Consider the following 22,452-nt stretch of genomic DNA (forward strand, 5'->3'; position numbering starts at 1 on the left):
GTGAATAAAAAGACCGTTCTACCTCTGGGAATATGGTTTGTGGTTTTAATGCTTTTTTGCTGCAGTTGTGTGCATGCAAAGATGTGTGTTAGGATGTGTTCAGTATGTGTTTTTAATGAAATCTGAAGATGTACTGGGAGATTCAAACACAACTTTTCTTCTCCTTCGGAAAGAAAGTAGTAAATCCTCTGCTACCTTTTGAAAATGATGCTTGTCATCTTTTCTGTCAGTTCCTCCTGTGAGTGATCACTTCGTTTCTATTCCTTCAACTGCATTAAAAAAAAACTCTTTAAGTTTCTAGCCCTCTTTGTTAAAGGGAAAAATTGGGAAGGATCTCTATGTGCGTAAGAAAGGCTTGAAAAGCTTGGGGGTGGGTGGGAATTCTCTGATGTTAGAGTGGGGATTTTTAATCCAAGATGCTTCTAAGGGTTCTTCTGTTGCTCTTGAATTTAACTAAGCCTGTATTATCTTCTGTTCATTAGCAAATGTTTCTTAATTATTGAAAGCATGGGCCATTGAAAGAAATACACGTCCAACTATGTTAGAGCTGTATATAACGTATCTACCGATAATGCCATCTGCAAACAACTCAAAAATGTTCCTTCAAACTGCCCTGCACACCCTACTCCCAGCTGGGACCACTGTTTTCCCCGGGACAAGTGTGAAAATATGATATATATATTTAAAAACCAACCTCCCCTTCTCAGGCATATGCTTCATGTTTATGCAGCACTATAAATTAACGCATGGTTATCAAAAGTTCTTAACAACAAGCTTGTAAGTAAATAAGTACAAAAGTTTCCATGTTCCAGCTGGGCAGGGACCAAATCAAGGCTTGGTAAGGAACATCAAAAGTTCATGGCTGTCATGTTCACCGATTCAATGTAGTTTATACATCGTAACGTTTCACATGGCATGGTGCTGACACGCGTTTCTGTTTGGGAGGGAGCTGCTGTGAGACCTTGTACCAAGCTCTGTATGTGAAATCAGCACAATGGAATGTGTTTTGGTTATGTTCTCTGTTCAAGGCCTTTTCCCGCAGACCATCAGAAGCCGTTAGGAGCGCCTGGGATTGTGAGCTTGGGAAGGTTCTACAGGGGGAGGGATCTCATTTGCACCAAGGGTTTTTCGTTTGCATTTGGCGCGCTTTCATCATTCTCAGTTTTCTCTGTGATCCTGCACACTATTCTTTAATAAATCAGATATCTTTGAATTCCTACTCATGAGTCTGATGGTGTTTTAGAATAGGCAACCATTACAATGACAAAGATGAGATTCAAATGGAGAACTTCTTGTTTTGCTTTAAATCTCTTAGGTATGTACTACAGCATTTCCCCCTTCCATTTTAGTTAATAAATGAACAATTTGTTTGATACACTTCCCTGTTTCATGGGGCGGGGGGACACAAGTACTCGCTTTGACAGCGACAGCCTGCTGTCCGCCTGAACTGTCCCACTTTCAGCATCCAGACTTGAGTTGGTTTTGGATGCTCACCTGTGGCGTCGGAAGGATTCCAGGAATGATCTTCGCCCAGTGCGGAAGTATGACTCTATCCGTTCCAAGGACTTTCCTTTGGTTTCAGGTATGAGATAGGTGAAGACAAGATTCACCACGCAGGTGATGCTGAAGAAAAAAAAAGGCACCTCCAGGCCGTATTTTTCCTGGCAAATATAACACATTAGTTGTTAAGGCTATCAGGTAGGAAAGGTAGGAAAGTACTGAGAAAAAAAAGCACGTTAAACCAAAAGCAGACAAACTCCATTATGGCTTAGTCTGCTCTGTTCATCCAGCTACTGTGTTTCCCAGCAATGGTTTAGAGCATTGACGCAGCCAACTGAGAGCCTAATGTGATTTAGCAATGTTGTATGAATACGTCTCTGAAGTGTTGCATTAAATTGTCAGGCTGGGACCAAAGCAACCCATCCTGAAGATAACCTCAGCCATGGAAGCTCACCAAGATGCCTTTGGCAGAGTCAATATCCAGCTTTTTAGGCTACATCACAAGACTATCATTGCAGGGATCCAACTAGAGGAGACTATGCAACTTGTGAAGGGAAGGCAGGATGTTAACCTAATTAACACATAAATATGACTTGTATTGATTTAAGCGTCACAGCCAAAAGGAAAATGGGAAGGGTAGTTTTGCAAAGAGAAGTTGAGAAATAACAAGGAGGAAATAACAAGGTAGTAACAACTCATAGTGACTTCTTGGACACATCCATCTAGTTGTCCCAACAACTGTATGCCCCTGCCTCCTTCTGGGATGCTGTTTTGACTTCCCCGATTAGCCTACCGTCTGGGCATTTCACACTGGTCCCCCACCCAGGGCCAACTCCGCTTAATTTTGCAAAATTAGCTCTAGCTGCCGCCCTGGAGGAAAGGAGTTGATTATTAACCCTAGACCAGGGCTACAGATACAGATTTACCACGTTCTTACCTTAACCAAGAGGAAGACTTTTGTCAAGGCGAAGGCTGTCAACCAGCTCACAAGTACACAAAGGCCGGAGACCACTCCTCGGGCCTTCAGGGGAAGCACTTCCGCCATCAACAGCCACGTGATGGGACCCCAACCCATGGCATAGCCTAGGAGGGGAAAAGGAGAGTCATTAGAAAAAATAGCCAGCAGCAGAGGGGAAACTATACCCAAGTGACCGGATGCAGCTGTTCTTCTTACAAAGGAGAACTCCAGACAGCCTAAATCTAATTCACTGCCATGGGATGTGAAGGAGGACCTGCCCTGTTGCCAGAGCATTTTGCAGGTGAAATGGAACGGGCACCATTTCGTCCTTTGCCACAACAGCCCTGGGATTTTTTTTTTTAATTGTTTGTCTATAACTTTGCTTCACAAAGGAAAATTCAAGAGCAAAACCCAGAAAACAAATAATTAAATTAAATAAACCTAAAGGACAGCTTTCTGAAATAAAAGGGCTGTCCTTTATAATAAAGGACGTGTTGCCACTGTACCTATGCCCTGCGTGAAAGATTTTCTGTTGTCACTTTTAGTCAGATCCGCTGGATTCCAATGCAGAATTTTATTCACGCCCATCATGGCTCCATATACCCACATTTTTGCCCTCTAAGCTGAATACTCCTGAATATCGATTGAGAAGGGACGCAATCACAGTGCATAAAATTGTTCGTGGCGTGGAGAAAGTGAACAGACAGCAGACAAAGCTATTCTTCATCCCACATATAATTAAGCTATGAAATTAATTGCCACAGAAGATAGCAACGGTCACTAACTTGGGTGGCTTTCAAAGGGGACGGGCTCGATTCATGGAGGAAGGTCTATCAAAGGCAGCCTTGAGGACAACAGGTTGGGGATAAAGATTAGTCAAAGGCTGCTGGTGTTACGTGGAATTTTAGGCTGAATTATTAGCATTTTAGCATGGCATCCATGCCTCCTTTTGAAGATCAGGAAACCGTTTTTTTCCTCTGAGCCAAAGCCATTTCCTTTAATGTGCAAAAACTAGCCGTTTCAGCAACCAAACGATAGGAGTGCATTCTGAAGTTCTTGATTAAAGTTGCAAGTGTTAAACAAACAAATCTGGGCGGGAAAGGAGGAGATGCAATGTATTTTAAGGGTGTCTGTCTTTTCTCAGGCCGAACAAAACAAAGCCTGTATTGCACAATTATTTATTTATTCATTTTTGTCTTTTGTTGTTTGAGTTGTTGCTTTCTGATGCATCGCATACACTGAATCTTTGTGTCACTTGTTTCTGTATCCTACATAAAGACTTGACCGTTCCCTTAATAAATGCCTTTTGCTTTGCCTGAAGTACTTGTGGTTCATATTGTTGGGTGTGTGTGTGTGTGTGTGTGAAAAAGCCACTTCACAAGGTTATTGGGTGTTACTCTTTCAGAGTCACATTTTTATTTCTTTATCTATCAAATTTTTATCACCGCCCATCTCCCCACAAAAGGAGGGACTCTGGGCGGTTTATTTTTATTTATTTATTTTTATTATTTTTGCAAGATGGGCGATTTATTTTTGCGAGCTGGGTGGCCATAGAAATTTGATAAGTAAATAAATTAATTCAGGGACTAGGTTCTTTCCAACTGGAAAGTACCTAGTCCCTGAATTTGAGAGGGTAACACCCAATAACCTTGCAAAGTGGCTTTTGGAGCTGAAAAACATGGTTTCCCGAACTTTCCTAAACTTCAGGAGGCGGCGTGGATGCCATGCCACAATATTCATTCATTCATTCATTCATTCGATTTCTATAGCCGCCCATCTCAGCAAGTGACTGACAATGCTAACATCACCTTTATTAAAATGCTAATCACAAAACCTAAAATTCCAGGAAACAGCAGGCTCAAGCTAGACAAGAATCTGCCGCTGATGACTCAGCTTTGAAAGGTGAAACCACACCCTTGCGGTTGATAAAACCGTCTTTCCTTCTGGACGCAGGACTTTACTACGCTTTGGAAATCTCTTTACCGGGGAGGGAGTCATATTGAATATATTCGGGCTCGGCTTGGTGAGGGCTTGTCCAGCCCAGATTTGCTTCAGGTTGCAATTTAAGTGCATTTGGTTGGGGGGGGGGCTTATTCTCCTAGCCAAACTAGCCCCTTGGTTCCAGGTCATTCTTCTGTTCTACACTTCAGCCTTCTTTAGCTGAATTCATTGGGATTTATTGGGGTCAACAGCCCGAGTTGCCCCCCGGCACGTCCTTCCCCACAACCCTCCCAGGTCCCGCTCTTGAGCTGGCCGTTGGAAACCGTTGGAACCTCGGCCCTCTCCATTCCGTGCCCCACCCTTGGGAATGCAGCTGAGAGGCGGGGCCAGGTTTAAAACCTTGAGTGATGGCTCCCTTGGCCCAATCACCTCGAGGCTAGACTCGGGATGCCATTAAAAGGAGGGGTTCTGGTTTAAGATTCTTGGAGTGACGGTTCTGTTGACCCAATCAACCGGAGGCTAGGCTCGGAATGCAGTTGAGAGGGGGGCCCCTGGTTTAAATTCTTTGAGTGACACGCCATTGCCCCAATCGTCATGAGGCTAGACTCAGAATGCAATTCAAAGGAGGGACCCCAGTTTAAGATTCATGGAGGGACGGTCTCATCAACCCAATCTCATGAGCCTAGACTCAGAAGGCAGTTGAGAGGAGGGACCCCGGTTTAAATTTCTTTGAGTGACAGAGTTCCACTGGCCCAATGATTGCAAGACTAGACTCAGAATCTAGCTGAACAGGAGGGGCCAAGTTTAAAATGCTTTGAGTTGTGGTTCCATTGTCCTAATCATTAAAAAAAAAAAAAGACTAGGAATCTAGCTGAGAGGAGGGACTTTGGTGGAAAACTTCTGAGTGACAGTTCCATGGCCCCAATCATCACAAGGCTAGACTCAGATTCCAGCTAAAAGGAGGGACCCTGATTGAAAATTATTTGAGTGACATTTCCATTGACCCAATCATCACAAGCCTAGACTCAGAATCTGGGTTTAAACAAGGGATCCTGGTTTAAAATTCTTTGAGGGACAGTTCTATGGACCCCATCATTCCAGAAGGATGATATCCCCTGCTTGCAGGCAGCCCAGTGGCATCTTGTTGGTGACTGCCAAGAAACAAAATCCAACAGGCCTACAGGTAGTCCTTGCTTAACGACCACAACTAGGACTGGAATTTCGGTTGCTAAACAAAGTGGTCATTAAGTGAATCCGACCCGATTTTACGACCTTTATTTGGCGGCCATTAAGCAAATCACACAGTTCCCCCTTGATTTTGCTTGCCAAATGCTGGCCAGGAAGGTCGAAAATGGTGATCACATGCCCACGGGATGCTGCAACGGTCATAAATGTGAACTGGTTGCCAAGCACCAAAATTGGGATCATGTGACTGCGGGGACATAGCAATGGTCATAAGTGTGAGGACCTGTTGCAAGTTGGCTTTTTCAGCACCGCTTGTAAATCCAAACTGTCACTAAACAAATGGTTGTTAAGCAAGGACAACCTGTACTGTTACCCTTTCAGGGTCATTTTGCATGCTCACTGCCATCCCTGCCAATCTTCTGCCCAAGATCCAGCAACTGCGAGAAACTCCAAGTGCAGATTCACTGCAGCTTTATAACAAGATGCTATCAAGTCCTCTACAGCTGGTTGTCTTCTGGCCACCTCCCAGAGCTCTGAAAGTGGACCTTTAGTTAAAAAGCTGGCCATCGACCCTTCCTTACATACCTACTATGAAGAACATGGTGGCAATCAAAGGAATCACCGTAAGACCCACCAGTGAGCTGTGGGCAAGGCCCTCGTGGGTCCCATTCACCACCACCGTCGAACAATTATGGGAAAGCCGGGGGATGAAGTGGATGTAGAAGCCCAACATGAGATTTGAGGCAAGCATGATGCAAGCTACCATTGTATGAAAGAAAGGGAAGAAAACACATCTTGAAGTCAATGCAGAAATACAGCATGGTTGACCTAAATCAGTGTTTCTCAACCTTGACACCTCGAAGATGTGTGGACTTCAACTCCCAGAATTCCCCAGCCAGCATGGTGCCAAGGTTGAGAAACACTGTCCAACTGTTGCTACCATTGGAATTTGGCTTTGGACCCAATACCTAAAACATCTACTAACCTAGAAGCAATACCCCCCAGATAAAGAAACTGAAAAACCAAATGTATCTTTCTAAACTTCCGTTAACCCAATGCCCTCCGGGTGTGTTGGATGCAACTCTCATCACTCCCAGTCCACCTAGGGAGGATGGGACTTATAGTGCAGCAGGTTTGAAAGATGCTAGTTTGAGGTACACCCTGGCATTGTACAGCGGATGCAACCTTCCTATAACTAGAACATTCGTACTTAATTTTTTATGAAACATTCAGCATCCTGATAGCTGTGTGGAAGTACCATTTGTCTGTAACTTACTAAGCCAATGGCAAGAAATCCTGCTGCTGATTTTTGGCCATGTGATTCTGGCAGGCTTTGGGGGGCCAAACAATCCTAAAAGATTATCCAGAGTTGGATGTTGTCTTTGCAGATACTCTGGCAGGTGCACCAACCTGTGTCTGTGTGTGTGTGTGTAAGGAGGGACTACAAAACCCATACCGGAGACATAGAGAAGAATCTTTCGCCCAGCTTTATCCATCGAGAGAGCCGCAACCACCACCGAGGCTAAGCGAACACCCCCCACAATGACAGCGTCATACTGAGGGGCCTGCAAAGGCAAAAAAATTGCCGTCACTAATCAAAACGGTTGATTAATCTCCTTTCCTCATCGCAGCGTTAATAGCTCCCAGTTTCTATTGGATAAATACCACTGTAGTAAAGGTAAAGGTAAAGGTTTCCCTTGACATTAAGTCCAGTCATGTCCGACTCTAGGGGGCGGTGCTCATCTCCGTTTCAAAGCCGAAGAGCCGGCGTTTGTCCAAAGACACTTCCTCCGTGGTCATGTGACCGGCACAACTAAGCAGAACGCCGTTACCTGCCCACCGAAGCGGTACCTATTAATCTACTCGCATTTGCATGTTTTCGAACTGGAGCGGGGACTAGCAACGGGAGCTCACCCTGTCACGCGGATTCGAACCATCGACCTTCCGATCGGCAAGCTCAGCAGCTCAGCGGTTTAACCCACAGCGCCACCGCGTCCCTGTACCACTGTATATACCACTGTACTCAACTGTTATTTATACTTTATAATGTATTATTTGTATTTTATAATGTAATAAAACTATTTTTTAAAACAGCTGTTCCCTTCCCTTCCCTTCCCTTCCCTTCCCTGTGGTGGTATTTTAACACAAAAAGTCCTTTTTAATTTGATGATTTATGGATTGGTAGGTTGTGTGCTGTTAGTGAGGCTTTTGTCTGGGCTGAGGGCAACTTCAGAGACCAGACGTGGGTGGGGCAAATCTTGATTATCTTTCCATATAAAGCACTGGGAGCTGCATTGGCTAGGAGGGAAATGAAATCCCTAAATGAGGCCAGATGCAGATTTCCAGACTAGGCATGACAAACGCTTGAGAACACCTTTAATACAATTTAACATCTCCAAATATGTATGCTTCACGGCTCCACTCGTTTACCCCAGCTCAGAATATATACGCAGAATATTAACCCGGTCCCAAGACCAGAGACGTTCTTTCTCCTTCTTTTTAAGGAGTTTCAACCCATCTGACTGATGAAAAAGTCTGTGAAACTTGCTCCCCCACCATTCTGGAAAGCTTCAGATGCACTGAAGAAGATGTTATTTCTACAGGTTTTGATTTAAGAAAAAAAGATATAGAGGTATCTTTTAACTGGAAAGCATTCCTCTGTAAATTTGAACATAGGGCCAGCCAACAGGATAAAGGAAAAATAAGAAATGATGGCAGAGAGGTTGAGATCAGGAACAGCCTCGGGTAACAGAATTGGGGGTGGGTGGGATTTTGCATTACATGACCGGCTGTTTTCAGGAATGGCGGGAATCCCTTCCCACCATCAGAGATTCAACTGCCCAACCAGTCAGACTTGAATATGGAATGAGAAAAGGTGTCACCTTGCTTGTTTTTGGGCAGAGAAAAGTCTTTGGACACCCTACAGGCTGACTCACCAGGATGACTTCCGTGCTGTCAAATATCAGCTGCAAATATACCAGGATTGGGGTGACCCCCGAAAGCTGCTGAAGAAATCTCATCAACAAAGTGATCACCATGGGTTTGACGATGTAAGGCTTCCGGATCTCTGTCCAAGAAATGGGTTGGCTCTGGAGAAACAGAGAGACAGACTGGCCAGTCTGAACCATTTCCCAAGTTCTAAATCCCATGGAGGCCCTTCTGGCATCCTCTGAGAGCCAAGAACAAACCAGGGTTTAGGGCTATGGGTGAAGCAAGCCAGGACCCCCGATTCCATATATTTGTTAACCCCCTGCAGTTTATTCTTTAATGTAGACAAACCTGTTCCCGAACACTGGCCTTGACCTGCTCGTATTCCCACCAAAAATCCACATCTTTGCCTCTCAGCCACTGGAGTGCGCGAAGGGCCTCGTCTTCCTTCCCCTTGGAAATCAGGAAACGTGGGGAGTCAGGCATGACAAAGAGCAGAGAGACCATGAGAAGAACCGGGACTTCTCCAGCAACCGCCAACCAACGCCAGGGCACCAGGAGACCTATAGTGGGAAGAGGTCACAGCGAAAACTAAGACAGACAGGCAGCTTCCTCTTCTATGAGCCCCACTATGGAGAGCTGTCCATGAATTCAACTCCACAGGAAGGCCAAAACTGCTTTTATTGAGACTGACCTCCTGCAAGTCTGATTGTGCTGGACCTCCCCCCCTTCTTATACTCCTGTGAATTAGGAAGGTGTCTATCTGAGCCACTTCTGAATGTTATCTGGGGGTTTTGGAGTTAAAAGTGCTTTAGCCCCTTTCGCCTAGGCCACAGCTTCTGCATATCTCCATCAAGATCATCCCTCCCTCCCTCCCTCCTTCCTTCCTCCTGAAAAAGGTTGCAACCAACTCATACTGGACTGCATCCTCTTTCAGACAGCCTCTCTCAACCTGTCATGCCCACCGATGGGGCTGTACAGGTAATCCTCACTTAACTACCACAATTGGGACCGGAATTTCGGTTGCTAAGTGATGCAGTCATAAAGCAGATCTGACCCAATTTTACAACCATTATTGCGGCAGCCGTTAAGCGAATCACACGGCTGTTAAGTGATCCATGTGGGTGTTAAGCAAATTACGCAGTTCCCCATTGATTTTGCTTGCCAGAAGCCGGCCAGGAAGGTCAAAAATGGCAATCATGTGACCGTGAGACTCAAGTGCCCAAATCATGATCATGGGACCGTGGGGATGCTGTGACGATCGTAAGCGTGAGGACCGGTTGCAAGTTGGGTTTTTAAGTGCTGTCGTAAGTCCGAACTGTCGCTAAACAAATGGTTGTTAAGCAAGGACTACCTATATTGGATTACAACTCCTATAGCTGTACATTGGATCATCTCCCAGCAGGTCTTTCCGGGTTTTCATCAGCCACATGTGGATCACAACCCCTTTCCTTTTTCTGCCTGGGGCCCTTATCCTACAGCAGAATTTAATACCACTCTACTCTCTTCTGTGAATGTCATCCTGCAGGTTTTCAAAACGTTGCAAAAGAAAGATCAAGTTTGGGCAATATTTTTTAATAAGGTCAAGGAAAGACCTCATGGCTGCATTTGCACAGCAATGCTGTATTATTTACAGGGCCAGTTTGGTGTGGTACTTAAGGCGCCAGGCTAGAAACTGGGAGGCTGTGAGTTCTAGTCCTGCCTTAAGGGGAGTCCTGGGAGGTGAAATCCAGACCTCTAGAAGGTGCCAGGGGCAAGAAACACTGCCTTAGAGCACAAAGGCTGCTTGCATTATCCCATTTTTGATGCCAAGAGTACAGGGTTTTCATCATATTCTCTATTTTAGCAAGGATTTTGGGGGGGGGGTGTATTGATGTGTGCACGTGTTACAGTCCTGCGCTGAGTGTGACAGCTGTGGTGAATCCAAGCTGCCAGAAGAGGTGAATCACATAGGATTAAGTAGAGAAGGACCAAGCGGTTGTGCGATACTCCGTATTTTTCCAAGTCCTCAACAAGGTCAGAATCCACAGGCACCAAACAAGAAAACCAACAACCAGCCAAATTCCTTCTGCTGCGTTGCTCCAAGGAGGACGGAGAAAGAAGGTGCAGGAAGGAGGGAAGGAGGGAACGCACACCTTAAACCTCTTTGAACCGGATGAGTGTTCCCGAGCCTGCTGGGGATCAACACTCCTGAGTGAGCCAAGACCCACAGAGCCAAAGAAACCCACAATTTGAAACAGCCGGAAATGGGGGTTCAGTACTTGCCCAAAGCGTAAAGGAAGAGGGCACCCAAAACGGCCATGATCTGAGGGCAGGAGCCCAACGCCCCTCGGATTCCTGGGTGGGAGATCTCAGAAATGTAGACCTGGAGAAGCCAAAAACAACCAAACAAACACAGGTAAGTGCCACCATCGGGATCCACGGCGTTGACAAGTGTTGGGTTCCCAATACACAGGCTGCCTTCAATGAATGGGACGAGGGGAGTGAGCGATAAAAAAAATCGAGGCTACCCCACGGATCCCGTTCATTCTGCTTGCATTTATTCGTCCACGTTTAAACGCAACGTATTTCCATAATAAAAAGGCTCTCAGAGCCATTTGGAATAAGAGAAGGAGCTGGATCCAGAAAGTGGGTTGCATTTAAGCCATCATCGGTGCTTTCTAAACTGTGGTGACGGGGTTCATGCTAACAAGCCTAGGCAAAACCAAGGAAACTGTGTTACGGCTCCTATGAAGTATAAACCAGGCTCTTGGCCTTAACTTATTGCAAATTAACTGAAATTAGTCTGGGCTAACCAAAGTGCTGCTAATTTCGGTGTGGGGCTATCAAGACAACCAAGTCCAGACTCGAATGTCTAACTCAGAGGCTTTGCTTTTGTCTGCTTCTTATCCCAAGCAAGTGAGAAAGCAGGTCAACCTGCTTGGCCCCCTGATTTTGCATTGGGGGAAAGTTCCCTTCCTGGCGGGTATCGGATGGTCTGCGGAGGGAACCAAAAGGTTGGTGTCTGTGCCACAGCTGATATCCATGGAGCTTCTGAAGCTTCTTGTTGCATTTCTGCCATTACATAGGGAAAAGCCAATATTTACAGAAGTATAAAGGAACATGCTTGGGGAAATCTGGGAAGGAAGGAAGGAAGGAAGGGAGAAAGAAAGAGAGAGAGAGAGAGAGAGAGAGAGGGAAAGAAAGAAAGAAAGAAAGAAAGAAAGAAAGAAAGAAAGAAAGAGGAGGGAGAGGGAGAGAAGAAAAGGGGGGGAAGGAAGGAAGGAGGGAGGGGGGGGGGAAGGAAAGGAAAGGAAAGGAAAGGAAAGGGAGAAAGAATTTGTTTTCCCTTGTAAACATCCCCATATCTTTATTTTTCCCTGTAAATGTTCTGCAACTGCCCTCCGCCACCCCACCCATATTCCAGACATTAATTATCTGCTCCTACTAACAGTCTACAAAACACTGACTGCAGGTTGGCTCACCACCTACAGCAGCCCAAATAACTTCATTTTCACATGAGTTATGCCCAACCACCCATTTTACAGATGCAGACAGCTGTCTTTCAGACGCGGGATAGCGATTGCTGATTGAAATGCTTGGGCAAACCTCAAGGTTCGCAAAACTACAACCCCCTGCCTTTTGTGGATGGGGGGAAAAGTCTGGGGTAGTGGGGAGGGAATCTCTGTTTGGTTTTGAGGAAAGAGCAACAAATATATGGGCTAAACATTTTATAAGTAATGTAAACAAACAGCTGCATTGAGCTATGCCTCAGTTGGAAAAGAAAAAGAAAAAGAAACTGGGCAGGCAATTGAATAACCCAGTGTTTCTCAACCTCGGCAATTTTAAGATGTCTGGGCTTCAATTGCCAGAATTCCCCAGCCAACAAGCTTGCCAAAAAAGTTGCCAAGGCTGAGAAACACTGGAATAACCTGTCTGAGCCTTCTGCATTTAGTAATCTTGAAGACAGTCTGCTTGGCCAAGCAGAAGTGTTCTTCAACAGCAATCAGTTGCAAGTGTCCACTCATGCTGTCCTAAAGCTGACACACTTCTGCAGTTGTACCTGAATGCATAAACCAGCACTCTTTGACCCACACTATGGATTTATGCAACCCCAGAGGAACTCTAGGGCTAGACAGATCGTCAGGAAGAAAATCTGTCTATGGTATGTGGTCACTAGGATTCAAAAGCAACTTGATGGCATGGCATGTCATCAATCAGAGGAACTCAGGACGAACAACTTTGGAATAATCCCTGAGAATCCCCTCAAAAGTTGCCAAGGATGGAACAGCAACAATCTGGAGTTCGAGGACTCTGACAGAAGCACCCATGGGGGATCATACTTACTGGGATGGCTGCTGATGTCACCCCCCCTGCGAAGCCGGTGAGCACCCTCCCGACCAACAGCATCCAGATCTCCTGGGCGCTGGCCATGAAGAAGTATCCAATGACGGAAGGGATGGCGGAGAACATGATGCTCAGCTTGCGCCCCAGGCGGTCGTTGAAATACATGGTGCACAAGCCCCCTGCAGCTACCCCTAAGGTGAAGATGGACTGGAACACAGAAAGAGATGGGGAAGGTCGACAAAGAAGGCCACGGGATCATAACGGAAGTTACACACAATTTGATGAAGTTCCTAAGGAACTCTAACTATGACATGCAACATGGCTTGTGCCAAAACACACAATGGCTCTGAAAATGACTGCAGAGTCACAGACAGAGGCTCTAACTCCCCAATGTTGCAGTGGGAATCACCCCTCCCACTGGTTCCAGTGAGGATGGCTAGAGGGTGAAGGATGCTGGGCTTTGTAATCCACCCCTGTTCCTGCCCTGTGTTAAGCAATAATGGAATTCACAAGTGGCTGATCTCAAAAGAGGCTGACTTTGGACCTGCAGATCCATGGCTGGCAAAACAATGTATATATAAAGGTGGCTGAGATACGACCAGCATAAGAAACCATAGACAGCCACAGATGTATGTATATTATGTAGATTTCTCATCTATTTCATTCTGACTTTTGACCTGGCTCTGGGAGTTGCTGGGAGTCAGGCGGCATATAAAATTAATAAACCATCATTATTATTTCTATTATATTTACAGATAACATACATGTGGCGGTCAACATTTTCTTATGTCTGCCATATCTCAGCCAGCTATTGTGGAGGTAAAGAAGGTGTGCAATTCCCTAAAGTTTAAATCGGGAGATCAAAGAGTGATACAATCATAGAACCGTAGATTTGGAAGAGATCACAAAGATCACAAAGATTATCTAGATCATCTGGATTCCCCAGCCAGCAGAATTCCCCAGCCATCCACAAGAAATAGCTGCCCACCTCCTTCCTTAAAAAAAAAAACACCTTTGGAAGACTCACAAAGAGGACAAAAACCTTATCATTGTTTCCCAACCTTGGGAACTTCTAAAACTGTGGATACGGCTCCCAGAATATCCCAGGTAGCCTGGCCATTGCTGAGAATTCTGGGAGTTGAAGTCCACATGTTTGGACATGGCTAAGGTTGGGAAACCTTAGAAGCAGGGGAGGGAGGTTTAAATCCCAGAAGCTGAGCCCTGGGTGAAGATGGGTCAAGGCCAATCTCCAAGTTTGATGCTACCACCCTGGGTCCAAATGACCCAATGGCGATGTCTGCATGTTAACTGAGCTTTGCATCTTGGCGCGATGTGCGAACGCAGCCAGAGCGATTGTCCAGTCCGGCCCACTTACCCCGAACCAGGAAGCGGTGGCCTCTGTTAGCTGCAAATTAGGGACTGGAGATTTCACCAGCGCGGGGATGACGGGCGAGGTGTAGACTAAAGCAAAGCCGAAATTGAAATTCCCCAAAACGGCAGCGAAGCTGGCAAGAAGAACATGCTGGTTTCTAAGCGTCCTGGGGAAAGAAACGGAGGAAGAGTAGGGGCCAGTGTGAGATCCATCAGAACTGCCGAAGGCCACCTGCGAATCTGAGGGAGAGGTCTTCAAAGCCAGAGGGAGGATTCTATTGCGCAAGAGCAGTCCAGGGCATGGGCAGACTTTTTTTCCTTCGGCAAAAGCCAGCGCAAGACGTTTGTCGCACGCCGAGTAAGAGTGCCGGTAATTTCATGGGCTGGAGAGAAGAAGGGAAGTTGAGAAAGGCAGCTTTCTATTTGAGACAATTGAGAAAACGTCCCTGATTTAAAAAGCCTCCTTTGAATTGAGATCCACTTTTGAAGACGCATCGTGCGGTTCTCCTGCCAACCTATGGAAGGTTTGGCCACTTTTTCTCGGGTGATTTTTCATCTTCCCGGTCGAGCCTACAGCACGGGATCCCCTCGTGGCCTCCCCTATGTGTAATTTAACCAAATCCCATGATTTCCCATCACATGGCCGGCTGGAGAAACCACGACCTGGTTCATATCATTTGTTATAAAAGAACGAAGGCAAAAAAGGAGGAATGAACAGGGTAAGGAAAGCCAGATCCTAAAACAGTGGGTGCAGCTACTTTTCCGTCGATGAGGAGGACTAGCGACTTGAGCCAAAGGTTTTGTGAAGAAAGGCTGTAAAAGAGCTCGCCCCCATCGGCGGAATTCGGGCATCAAAACACCCCGGGGGTTCAGGAAAAATGGACACGGTACCTGTAATATTCCCTTTCCACTTGCCGGGGATCTTTCTTTCCCAAAGACTCATAGTCTTCTAGAGGCTCCCTGCTCAGGAGTGGCTTCGTGATGTTGGCCTCCAGAGTGGCTGAACGTGTGGGGTCCTCCCGCAGAGAAAAAGAGAAGCCCAGAGAGACGACGGAGCCCACCAGCGACTCGGGGTTTCGTCCTGCGGGCAGCAAAGGTTGCTTTGGAGCTGAGCCCCGGGAGGATGCAAAAGCGAAAGGAGAGAAGACAGAAATGTGCAATCGTGGGAAAAAAATGACACTGGCCCGAGAGGGTGAGAAGAGGAAGCCAAGCAGAAAGCGATGAAGAAACCGGGTGTGGAGCAAGATAACAGAGGAAGGGGTGTTTCGTAAGACAGCTAGCCCTTCTCAAGCTTCAGCTGCTCACTTGGTTCCCTGCGTGGAAGGAGAGAGCACCCTGGATCTGCCCCCTTTTCCTTGCCAAGTCCAAACCATCATCTCTCCCCTTGGTTCCACAACAGCCTCCAGGGATGCTTCTATGTTGAGATAGAACCTCCACCTTCAGAGGCACCTTACCTTGGAGAACCAAATGCTGCAGAGCAGTACCAGCTGAAGGCTCTGCTTTGGGAATTTCCTCCAAGGATTCCTGCCCTGCCTGTTAAAGGGACCCCACTTCTCCACAACCGGACCGTCCTAGTTGAGGAATGACCCCAGGAGAAGGCTGGGAAGCTTGTTCCAGTTATCTAGCACTAGCAGTATGCTGGGGAAATACTTGAAGGAGGGCTGAAGTCTAAACCCTCCAGCCCATCTCGGCTCCTCGTCTGGCATCTGCTATAAAGCCCTCCTACCCACGTGGCACCAAAATAACAGAAGGACAGAATGTCTACTATTTTAAGGCTGGCTGGGAGATGCATGAAGATGCTCAGTCACATCTTCACCCCATCAAAGACTTCTGTAAAAGCCCCAATTTTGGCAGAGACGTGAAAAACAGGTCGCAAATGCTACGCTCTCCGGGTTTTGCATCGGTGTGAGGTTCAGCGTCTCAAGCCAGCCAAAGCTGTGCAAAACAAAACCAGGCAAGTTTGTCAAAAATAGACGCCTCCACTTTGGTAAAGTACGTTAGAGAAACCCTCAGCCCTCTTTGTTTAGATGTACTCTACCCTGAATACTGTGCTGATGACAATTCATGGTATATCGCTAAGCCATCTACTGTGGTTTATTTGTATATATACTGTGGTTTATTTGCAGAATTACAGTCTGCATTCAGAGTAATAAGTACTAGAGATCGGTGGAAACTTCACTGCGAACTTATCTAATCTGCCATTTCCAAAGCAATACGTGACCTGAAACTTAACTGTCGCTTGAAAGTTGTCTGCATCTTAGGCCAAATTGCAAGTGAAAGGAATTTTTTTAGGCTTTACTGCTACTCTTCTAACAACGGCCTTTTGGGCAGAAATTCAGCTTGCATTTTAAAAGCTTTAGCCGTTGTGAGCAAGTTAGGAATTATTTTTTTCCCCCTTTACCTTTTCTCTGTTGGGAGATCCATCTCTTGCCAAACTGTTCCCTCCTGTGTTACAGAACTCTTTAAAAGTGTGGGAATTCTTTGAGAGAAAACATTACCAGTCCTGTTTGCCTGTTTTCGATGGGGGATGCACTGTTGGGGTTGCCAACTTTTTTTGAAAAGGAAAAAGGATGTCTTGCTGTTTCCTGCATCCTGAGCAACAGGTGCTTGTACTTAACACCTTGCACTCACTGCAGCTGGCAGCCTATGGTGGTGGAAACCAGAAAAACCAAGCAGGTGAGAGATGACTAGGACATCTCAGAGGTTTAGGCCAGCAGGTTAAACACCTTGGAAAAGGCAATGGAAAATCAATCTGATGTAATCTACACCAACCCAACCATGAAGTCACCAGGAAGTGAGTTGCCTTGAAGGCAACCCTAATTATTGTATCCCAGACCAGAAGGTGTTAATGTTAAGGAGTGGCTGCACTTTAGGAGGAGAAAATGGGCTCTCTTGCTTGCCCAACCATGAACACCTTTACCTGGATGCAGGTGAGAGGTCCATGGGAATGCTTGCTAGTAAGATGTTGCAGTAAGCATGACCTTTCAAGCAGTTTTTTTAAGCAGGCAGCTTGCAGTGCAAATATCTGCTTCTTCAAAGAAAAACTCATAGCTGAGCTTCCTCGTTCATTGTCCTTAAAGCCTCTGGAGAGCAGCTACAAAGGAAAATGGAGGTCGCCTCGTCCCTCGGAGATTGGCACAGGAGTAGGAGCTGGGGCTGATGTATTTATTGTATTTGATGCGTATCCTGTTTTTTTTTCTTCTTCTTCTTACTCCAGTGACGATTCAGGGCAGCTCCTATTTTAAAAAACAGAACAAAACAGACCGTCCAATAAGATTCAGTGATTAGCAATCAAAAAGCTGGCAAAGAAGAGGCAGCTTCGCAGAGTTTTTTTAGATGCCCAGAGGGTGATATGCAGCTTTTGTTCTTTAGTGAGATCCTGATGTGAGAAAGCAACTGCAGTTAGAGTTTGTTTGTAAATCATAGCTTTACATACAGATGAGCACCTGAGTGAAGACTTCATGGATATCTTGGGTGGGGGAGAGGGGACTGAGGGAAGACTACACAGTGCACAGTGACAGAGATCTCTATGTGTGTGTGTGTGTGTGTGTGTGTGGGAGGGAGGGAGGGAGGGAGGGAGGGGGGGAGAGAATAGACCTGAGCAAAGATTTCATAGTGTGCAGAAATTTATACACACACACAGACACACATCTGAGTGAAGACTTGACAGTGCGTAGTAGCTCATATCGCTAGCTATCTGTCTGAGTGAAGACTTCATGGGTGGGTGGGGGTGGGGTGGATGTGGGTGTGGGGGTGTGTGGGAGGGAGGGGGAGGGTGGGAGGACCTGAGTGAAGACTTCATAGTGCATAGTAACTTTTATCAGATAGTCTGAGGACCTGACTGAAGACTTGATGGATATCTATATATCTATATCTATATCTAGAAAGAGAGAAGGGGGTAAAGAGGGAGAGGGAGGGAGGACCTGAGTGAAGACTTCACAGTGCACAGTAACTTCTATCTTTCTTTCTGTCTTTCTATCTATCTCTGTCTGAGGACCTGAGTGAGACTTCATGGACATCTAGAGGGAGGGAGGGAGGGAGGGAGGGAGGGAGGGAGGACAGGCCTGAGTGAAGACTTTACAGTGTGTAGAAATTTACATTTATGGTGTGTGTGTGCGTGTGCGCACACACACACAGATCTGAGTGAAGACTTGACAGTGCACAGTAACTTATATCTCTATCTTTCTGAGGACCTGAGTTAAGACTTCATGGTGAGAGAGACAGACAGACAGACAGACAGACACACACACACACAAAAAAAGAGGGAGGGAGGACCTGAGTGAAGACTTCACAGTGCACAGTAACATCTGTCTGTCTGTCTCTGTAGAGCTGACTGAAGACTTCACTGTGCTTAGAGCCCACATAAGGACACAATTTGCTTGCTGAAGCTAAGCAGGTTTGGCTTTGATGCCTTTTTGGATGGGGCACCCAGCAGGCTCTCCCTCGACAGTGTATTGAATTTGGGGTGGGGACAGGGACAGAGGAGGAGATGTCAATGAAAAACCCGGGAAATTCTATTCATGCCTGCTCAGAAGTAAACACAGATGAATCTGTAGGACTTAGGTCTAAATAAACATTTAGATACATTTTAAAGGGAGAGGCCAGCAGTGAGCTGGAGCAACGTTGAAAATCTGAGTAAATTCTCCAGTTGCCCTGGTTCTACTCTTAGCTTAATTTTAAGGCCAAATGGTTACCTTGTCCTTGGTCTCTGTAGGAGAGTCCCTGATGTTCTTTGAGCTTGGCGGTTTTTCCGTTATCAGGGACAGGAGATCATGCTGAAGTCCCCCAACAAAATCATCTTTGCTCATTCAGGCAGCCAGTGTGGGTAACCATTTCAAAAAACCCACCATGCAATCAAGAAAGCAGATCCCTGCAAGAAGAAAATAGCACAGAAGCTCTCAAGGCTGCTGCAGTGCAGCTCCTCTCCCTGAGGTGCTAGGTGTCTACTTGCAGAACACACACACAGATACACACACACACACACACTCAGTACAAAATTACAGTATTCAGGAAGGCAGTCCCTGTGTACTGTTGCATATAGTATCATTTAAGAGCTTTGTTAAATGTTTGTGGGCTTTGAATGAATTCTCCAAGCGTAATCCTGTTGTGTATAATAATAATAATAATGATATTAATATTACAGTGTATTAAAAGATTACTATATATATATTCCTATTATTCTCCTTCTACTACTTTGTATTGGAAGGGGTCAGTCAGGAGAAATAACTGGAACTTACCTGCTGCAAACTTGAAAAAGAGCAGAGGATGGCGGAAAGGTACTAATCAGCAAAGCTTTTACAGTGCTGGCCTACCTGCCAAGGAAGTTGTGCATAAAGTAATTGCAGTTGACTTCGGCTTAGGAAAACTTTGACTGATCTTCAAGGGGCCCCGAGACTCATTCTTTTTCTGCAAGAAACGGTTACCAGAATCTGCCTGGCTAATGTTATTTTCTCCCCTTGGCTTGATAGATACCGGCAGAACTTTGCAAGCAGAGGCTGGCTCAGGAAATGCTGGGGTGCGCAGCTGACAGTAAGTAACCATAGTCTGTTTGGTCATTTCTTGGCAATACCCAGGGCTGTTCCTCCCCTTCCCGATGCTCCCTCAGAGTCACCGTCTGGAATTCACTGCCGCAAGAGGTCATGGGATCTGAAAGTACGGCCTGATCTTTGTCTCAAAACAGCAAATATCTCCTTATAATGTATATAATTATTTCTACTTTTCCACATGTTGGGAATATGTGGGGACGTGTGCGCACAACGTTTGACTTTTTATGTAAAGCGTGGAATCGCATCCTGCAAGCAGAAAGCTGGCACGGCAGGGGACAGTTCCAGACTAGCCCGTTCCTTGAAAGAGTTTCAGGAGACCTCTTTCCGAAAGAGTTCTCCAGGGAGTGGGGTCAGCAATGTGATCCTCCTTTCCTCTCAGTTCAGAATGCAACCATTTCAAGGATCTCACCCTGCATTTGACAGCTGTATCCTTGCTGCGTTCCTTCTGTGGAGCCCGTGGTGTTCTCATGAGCCTGGTTGCTGGTTTGCAGGTGTTTTGTTGCCCGGCTAGGCAACATCTTCAAAGCTAGCCAACATCTGCAAGCCAACGGCCAAGCTCAGAGAGCACCAAGGACTCCACAGTTCAACCCTGAGCTACAGAGAGTCTCTTCTGTTGGTGTTTTCCTCCTCCTGTGCTAGATGGAGAGATGCAAGAAGAACAAAGAAATGGTGAGGATTACATGGACAACAGGAACTTTCCAGAACTGCATTGTGAGGCTAGGAAGCACGCTGAGGACCAGGCCGAGGAGAAGCCAGTTCAGTCTGGATGTTCGGAAAGTCCATTGTGGGACCCCCAGGAATCTGACTGCCTCCCTTCCATTTTCCTGGCTGCCTTTCTGGTCCTCCTGTTTGTCTCTGTTTCAGTGCTCCTACTTCGTCACGAGACTGTCCGCTTTCCTTTGAGGGACCACAAGTCCCTGAGCCCCAACAGGGTTCGTCTGCCACAGGAAGACTTCCAATCCCTTCGCCTCCTTTTCCCAAACCAGCCGGAATCAACCTGGACGACGTTCCGGCGATATGTAAGCAACTCATTGGGAAAATGTCATCTGGAGAGGCCTTGGATCCTGGTTGGAATTGGCCCCAGAGATGCCAGCAAGACCCTCCTCTGCTTCACGAAAGCGATGCTCTCCCTGCAGGCTCAGCAAAAATCCATAGAAGTTCGGTTGCTGGACCCAACCAGCGCTTGGCTTCCTCTGATGGGATCCTTTGAAAACAGGACTTGGGCGATCACGAGTGCGAAGGTTCTTGTGGGGCGAAGGAGTCTCCCGAGTGGATTGGTGGTGTCATTGCAAAGTGCCCTGAGTGGGAAAGGGGAGGTCACGAAGACCACATTTGCCCTTGTGTTGAAGGGTGTGGAGCAGATTCAGGAAAAGGTCCTGCTCCAAAGATTGACCTCTTTGTTGGTGTCTGGAATTCTGAGCAGAATCCACTTGAATACTGATAGGGGACTGAATAAAGTGATGACTGACAACGGGAACTTTCCTGTCCTCTTCATCAAATCTGAGCAGTTTCTGGAAGATAGATGGCTTTGTCTGCTAAAGAAGGCTTATGTTACGAGCCATCCTTCTGGAGAAAGGTGTTTTCTAAGCGCTTTGGGACAGGTAGATTAACAGCGCTGCAATGAGAGGGAATCAGGGAGGCAGGGCGCCAGTGAAATTTATTTGGGGAATGAAAGTGAGAAAGCACTTTTTGCTGTGATTTATGATGGGACAAGAGTGAAGAACAGTACTGGAAAATACAGGCTAGGGAGATCTGCAGTAGAAATCGAGAGGAAGCATTTGCAGTGGGCTGAAGTATTTTCTTAAGTCTTATTAGCACCAGTGAAACAAAGATGGAAGAGGGTCCTGTAGGTGTCTTTGTGATAAAGTCTGGTCAGAGACTGTAACAAAGGTATTTGATTTGTCATAACGATCTGCCCAAGAGGAATTATCCGAGAAATTTTTAGAGCTGGGCGGTTCCGTAGGAATAGCGTATCCCCAGATGTTATTGCTTCCCTGGAAAGGTTGAATAGGGACCACTTGGATGGATTATGTCGAAGGAGATCCAGGATGGAAACAACAGTAGAAGCAGAAGCCTCTGTACCTTTGCTGGTGTGTGCGTAAGCGTGTATAGTGCTTGTATCCTTTGCGTGCTCGGGACAAAAAGGATTTGTCGTCCAGCCTTTCCCAACCCTTGCAATCCAGACGCGAATAAGTTCTAGGGTCCTATTTATGATCCGTGATGGTTGGACACAGGCAGTGCTCCAACTGTACTTCACAGCTACCTCATTAGAACAAGATCTAAAATATCTGGGAAGCCAGGATTTGAGTGTGGAACTGTTCAGGGTGGTTGCTTGTATTTTAGCTGAGCCCCAAGATCTTCCAATAAAGACACCCCGCATCTTAAAATGTCGAGTCTCCTGTTTATCATTCTCAACACAATTTCTTCATGTGTGTTAGGCCCTGGGAAAGGCGATGTGACAGGATGTGGGAATGATCCTGGGAGACAGGAGGAAGAATGGCAGGCTGGGCAAATGGCCTGGTGAGAGGCAGCTGGGCCCGGAGAAGGACTGGGAGCGTGGGAAACATCTCAGAAGGGACCCTCCCTAGTTTCTTGGGCTGTAAAGGTGACAGGGGAGAAGTGTACTTGCAAATCTGAAAGATTGTTAATGTAGCCTTACAATAAAGTAGAATTAGCTCATCTGGTCATGCTTCCTGT

The 22,452-nt window shown here is 46.3% G+C and overlaps 2 protein-coding genes across 2 annotated transcripts; one reads left to right on the plus strand and one right to left on the minus strand.

Annotated features, from left to right (window-relative positions):
- Positions 1 to 1,266: 1,266 nt before the first annotated feature.
- Positions 1,267 to 16,633, minus strand: SLC2A6 (solute carrier family 2 member 6). Its single transcript, XM_063316452.1, has 11 exons — positions 16,611 to 16,633; positions 15,101 to 15,388; positions 14,214 to 14,376; positions 12,839 to 13,045; positions 10,778 to 10,877; positions 8,864 to 9,075; positions 8,521 to 8,673; positions 7,041 to 7,149; positions 6,170 to 6,343; positions 2,438 to 2,583; positions 1,267 to 1,661 (listed from the first exon to the last, which is right to left on the minus strand). Exons 1-11 carry the CDS (start codon positions 16,631 to 16,633, stop codon positions 1,491 to 1,493), a joined length of 1,746 nt encoding a protein of 581 aa, XP_063172522.1. The 3' UTR covers positions 1,267 to 1,490.
- Positions 16,634 to 19,627: 2,994 nt separating this feature from the next.
- LOC134506302 (uncharacterized) lies at positions 19,628 to 21,365 on the plus strand. Its single transcript, XM_063316453.1, has 2 exons — positions 19,628 to 19,738; positions 20,395 to 21,365. The coding sequence occupies exons 1-2, from the start codon at positions 19,717 to 19,719 to the stop codon at positions 21,363 to 21,365; spliced, it is 993 nt and encodes a 330-aa protein (XP_063172523.1). The 5' UTR covers positions 19,628 to 19,716.
- Positions 21,366 to 22,452: the final 1,087 nt, after the last annotated feature.

The sequence above is a fragment of the Candoia aspera genome, chromosome 16, assembly GCF_035149785.1.
Source record: "Candoia aspera isolate rCanAsp1 chromosome 16, rCanAsp1.hap2, whole genome shotgun sequence".
Classification (NCBI taxonomy): domain Eukaryota; kingdom Metazoa; phylum Chordata; class Lepidosauria; order Squamata; family Boidae; genus Candoia; species Candoia aspera.

Excerpts from the sequence above, each read along its gene's own strand:
- LOC134506302 (XM_063316453.1), top strand. The coding sequence starts at position 19,717 with ATGCTGGGGTGCGCAGCTGACA. Across the intron at positions 19,739-20,394 it reads GCTGGGGTGCGCAGCTGACA|ATGGAGAGATGCAAGAAGAA; the intron begins GTAAGTAACCAT and ends CTCCTGTGCTAG.
- SLC2A6 (XM_063316452.1), bottom strand. The coding sequence starts at position 16,633 with ATGGATCTCCCAACAGAGAAAAG. Across the intron at positions 8,674-8,863 it reads AGGCCAGTGTTCGGGAACAG|AGCCAACCCATTTCTTGGAC; the intron begins GTTTGTCTACAT and ends CTGTTTCTCCAG. Across the intron at positions 6,344-7,040 it reads GATTCTTCTCTATGTCTCCG|CTTGCATCATGCTTGCCTCA; the intron begins GTATGGGTTTTG and ends ATACAATGGTAG.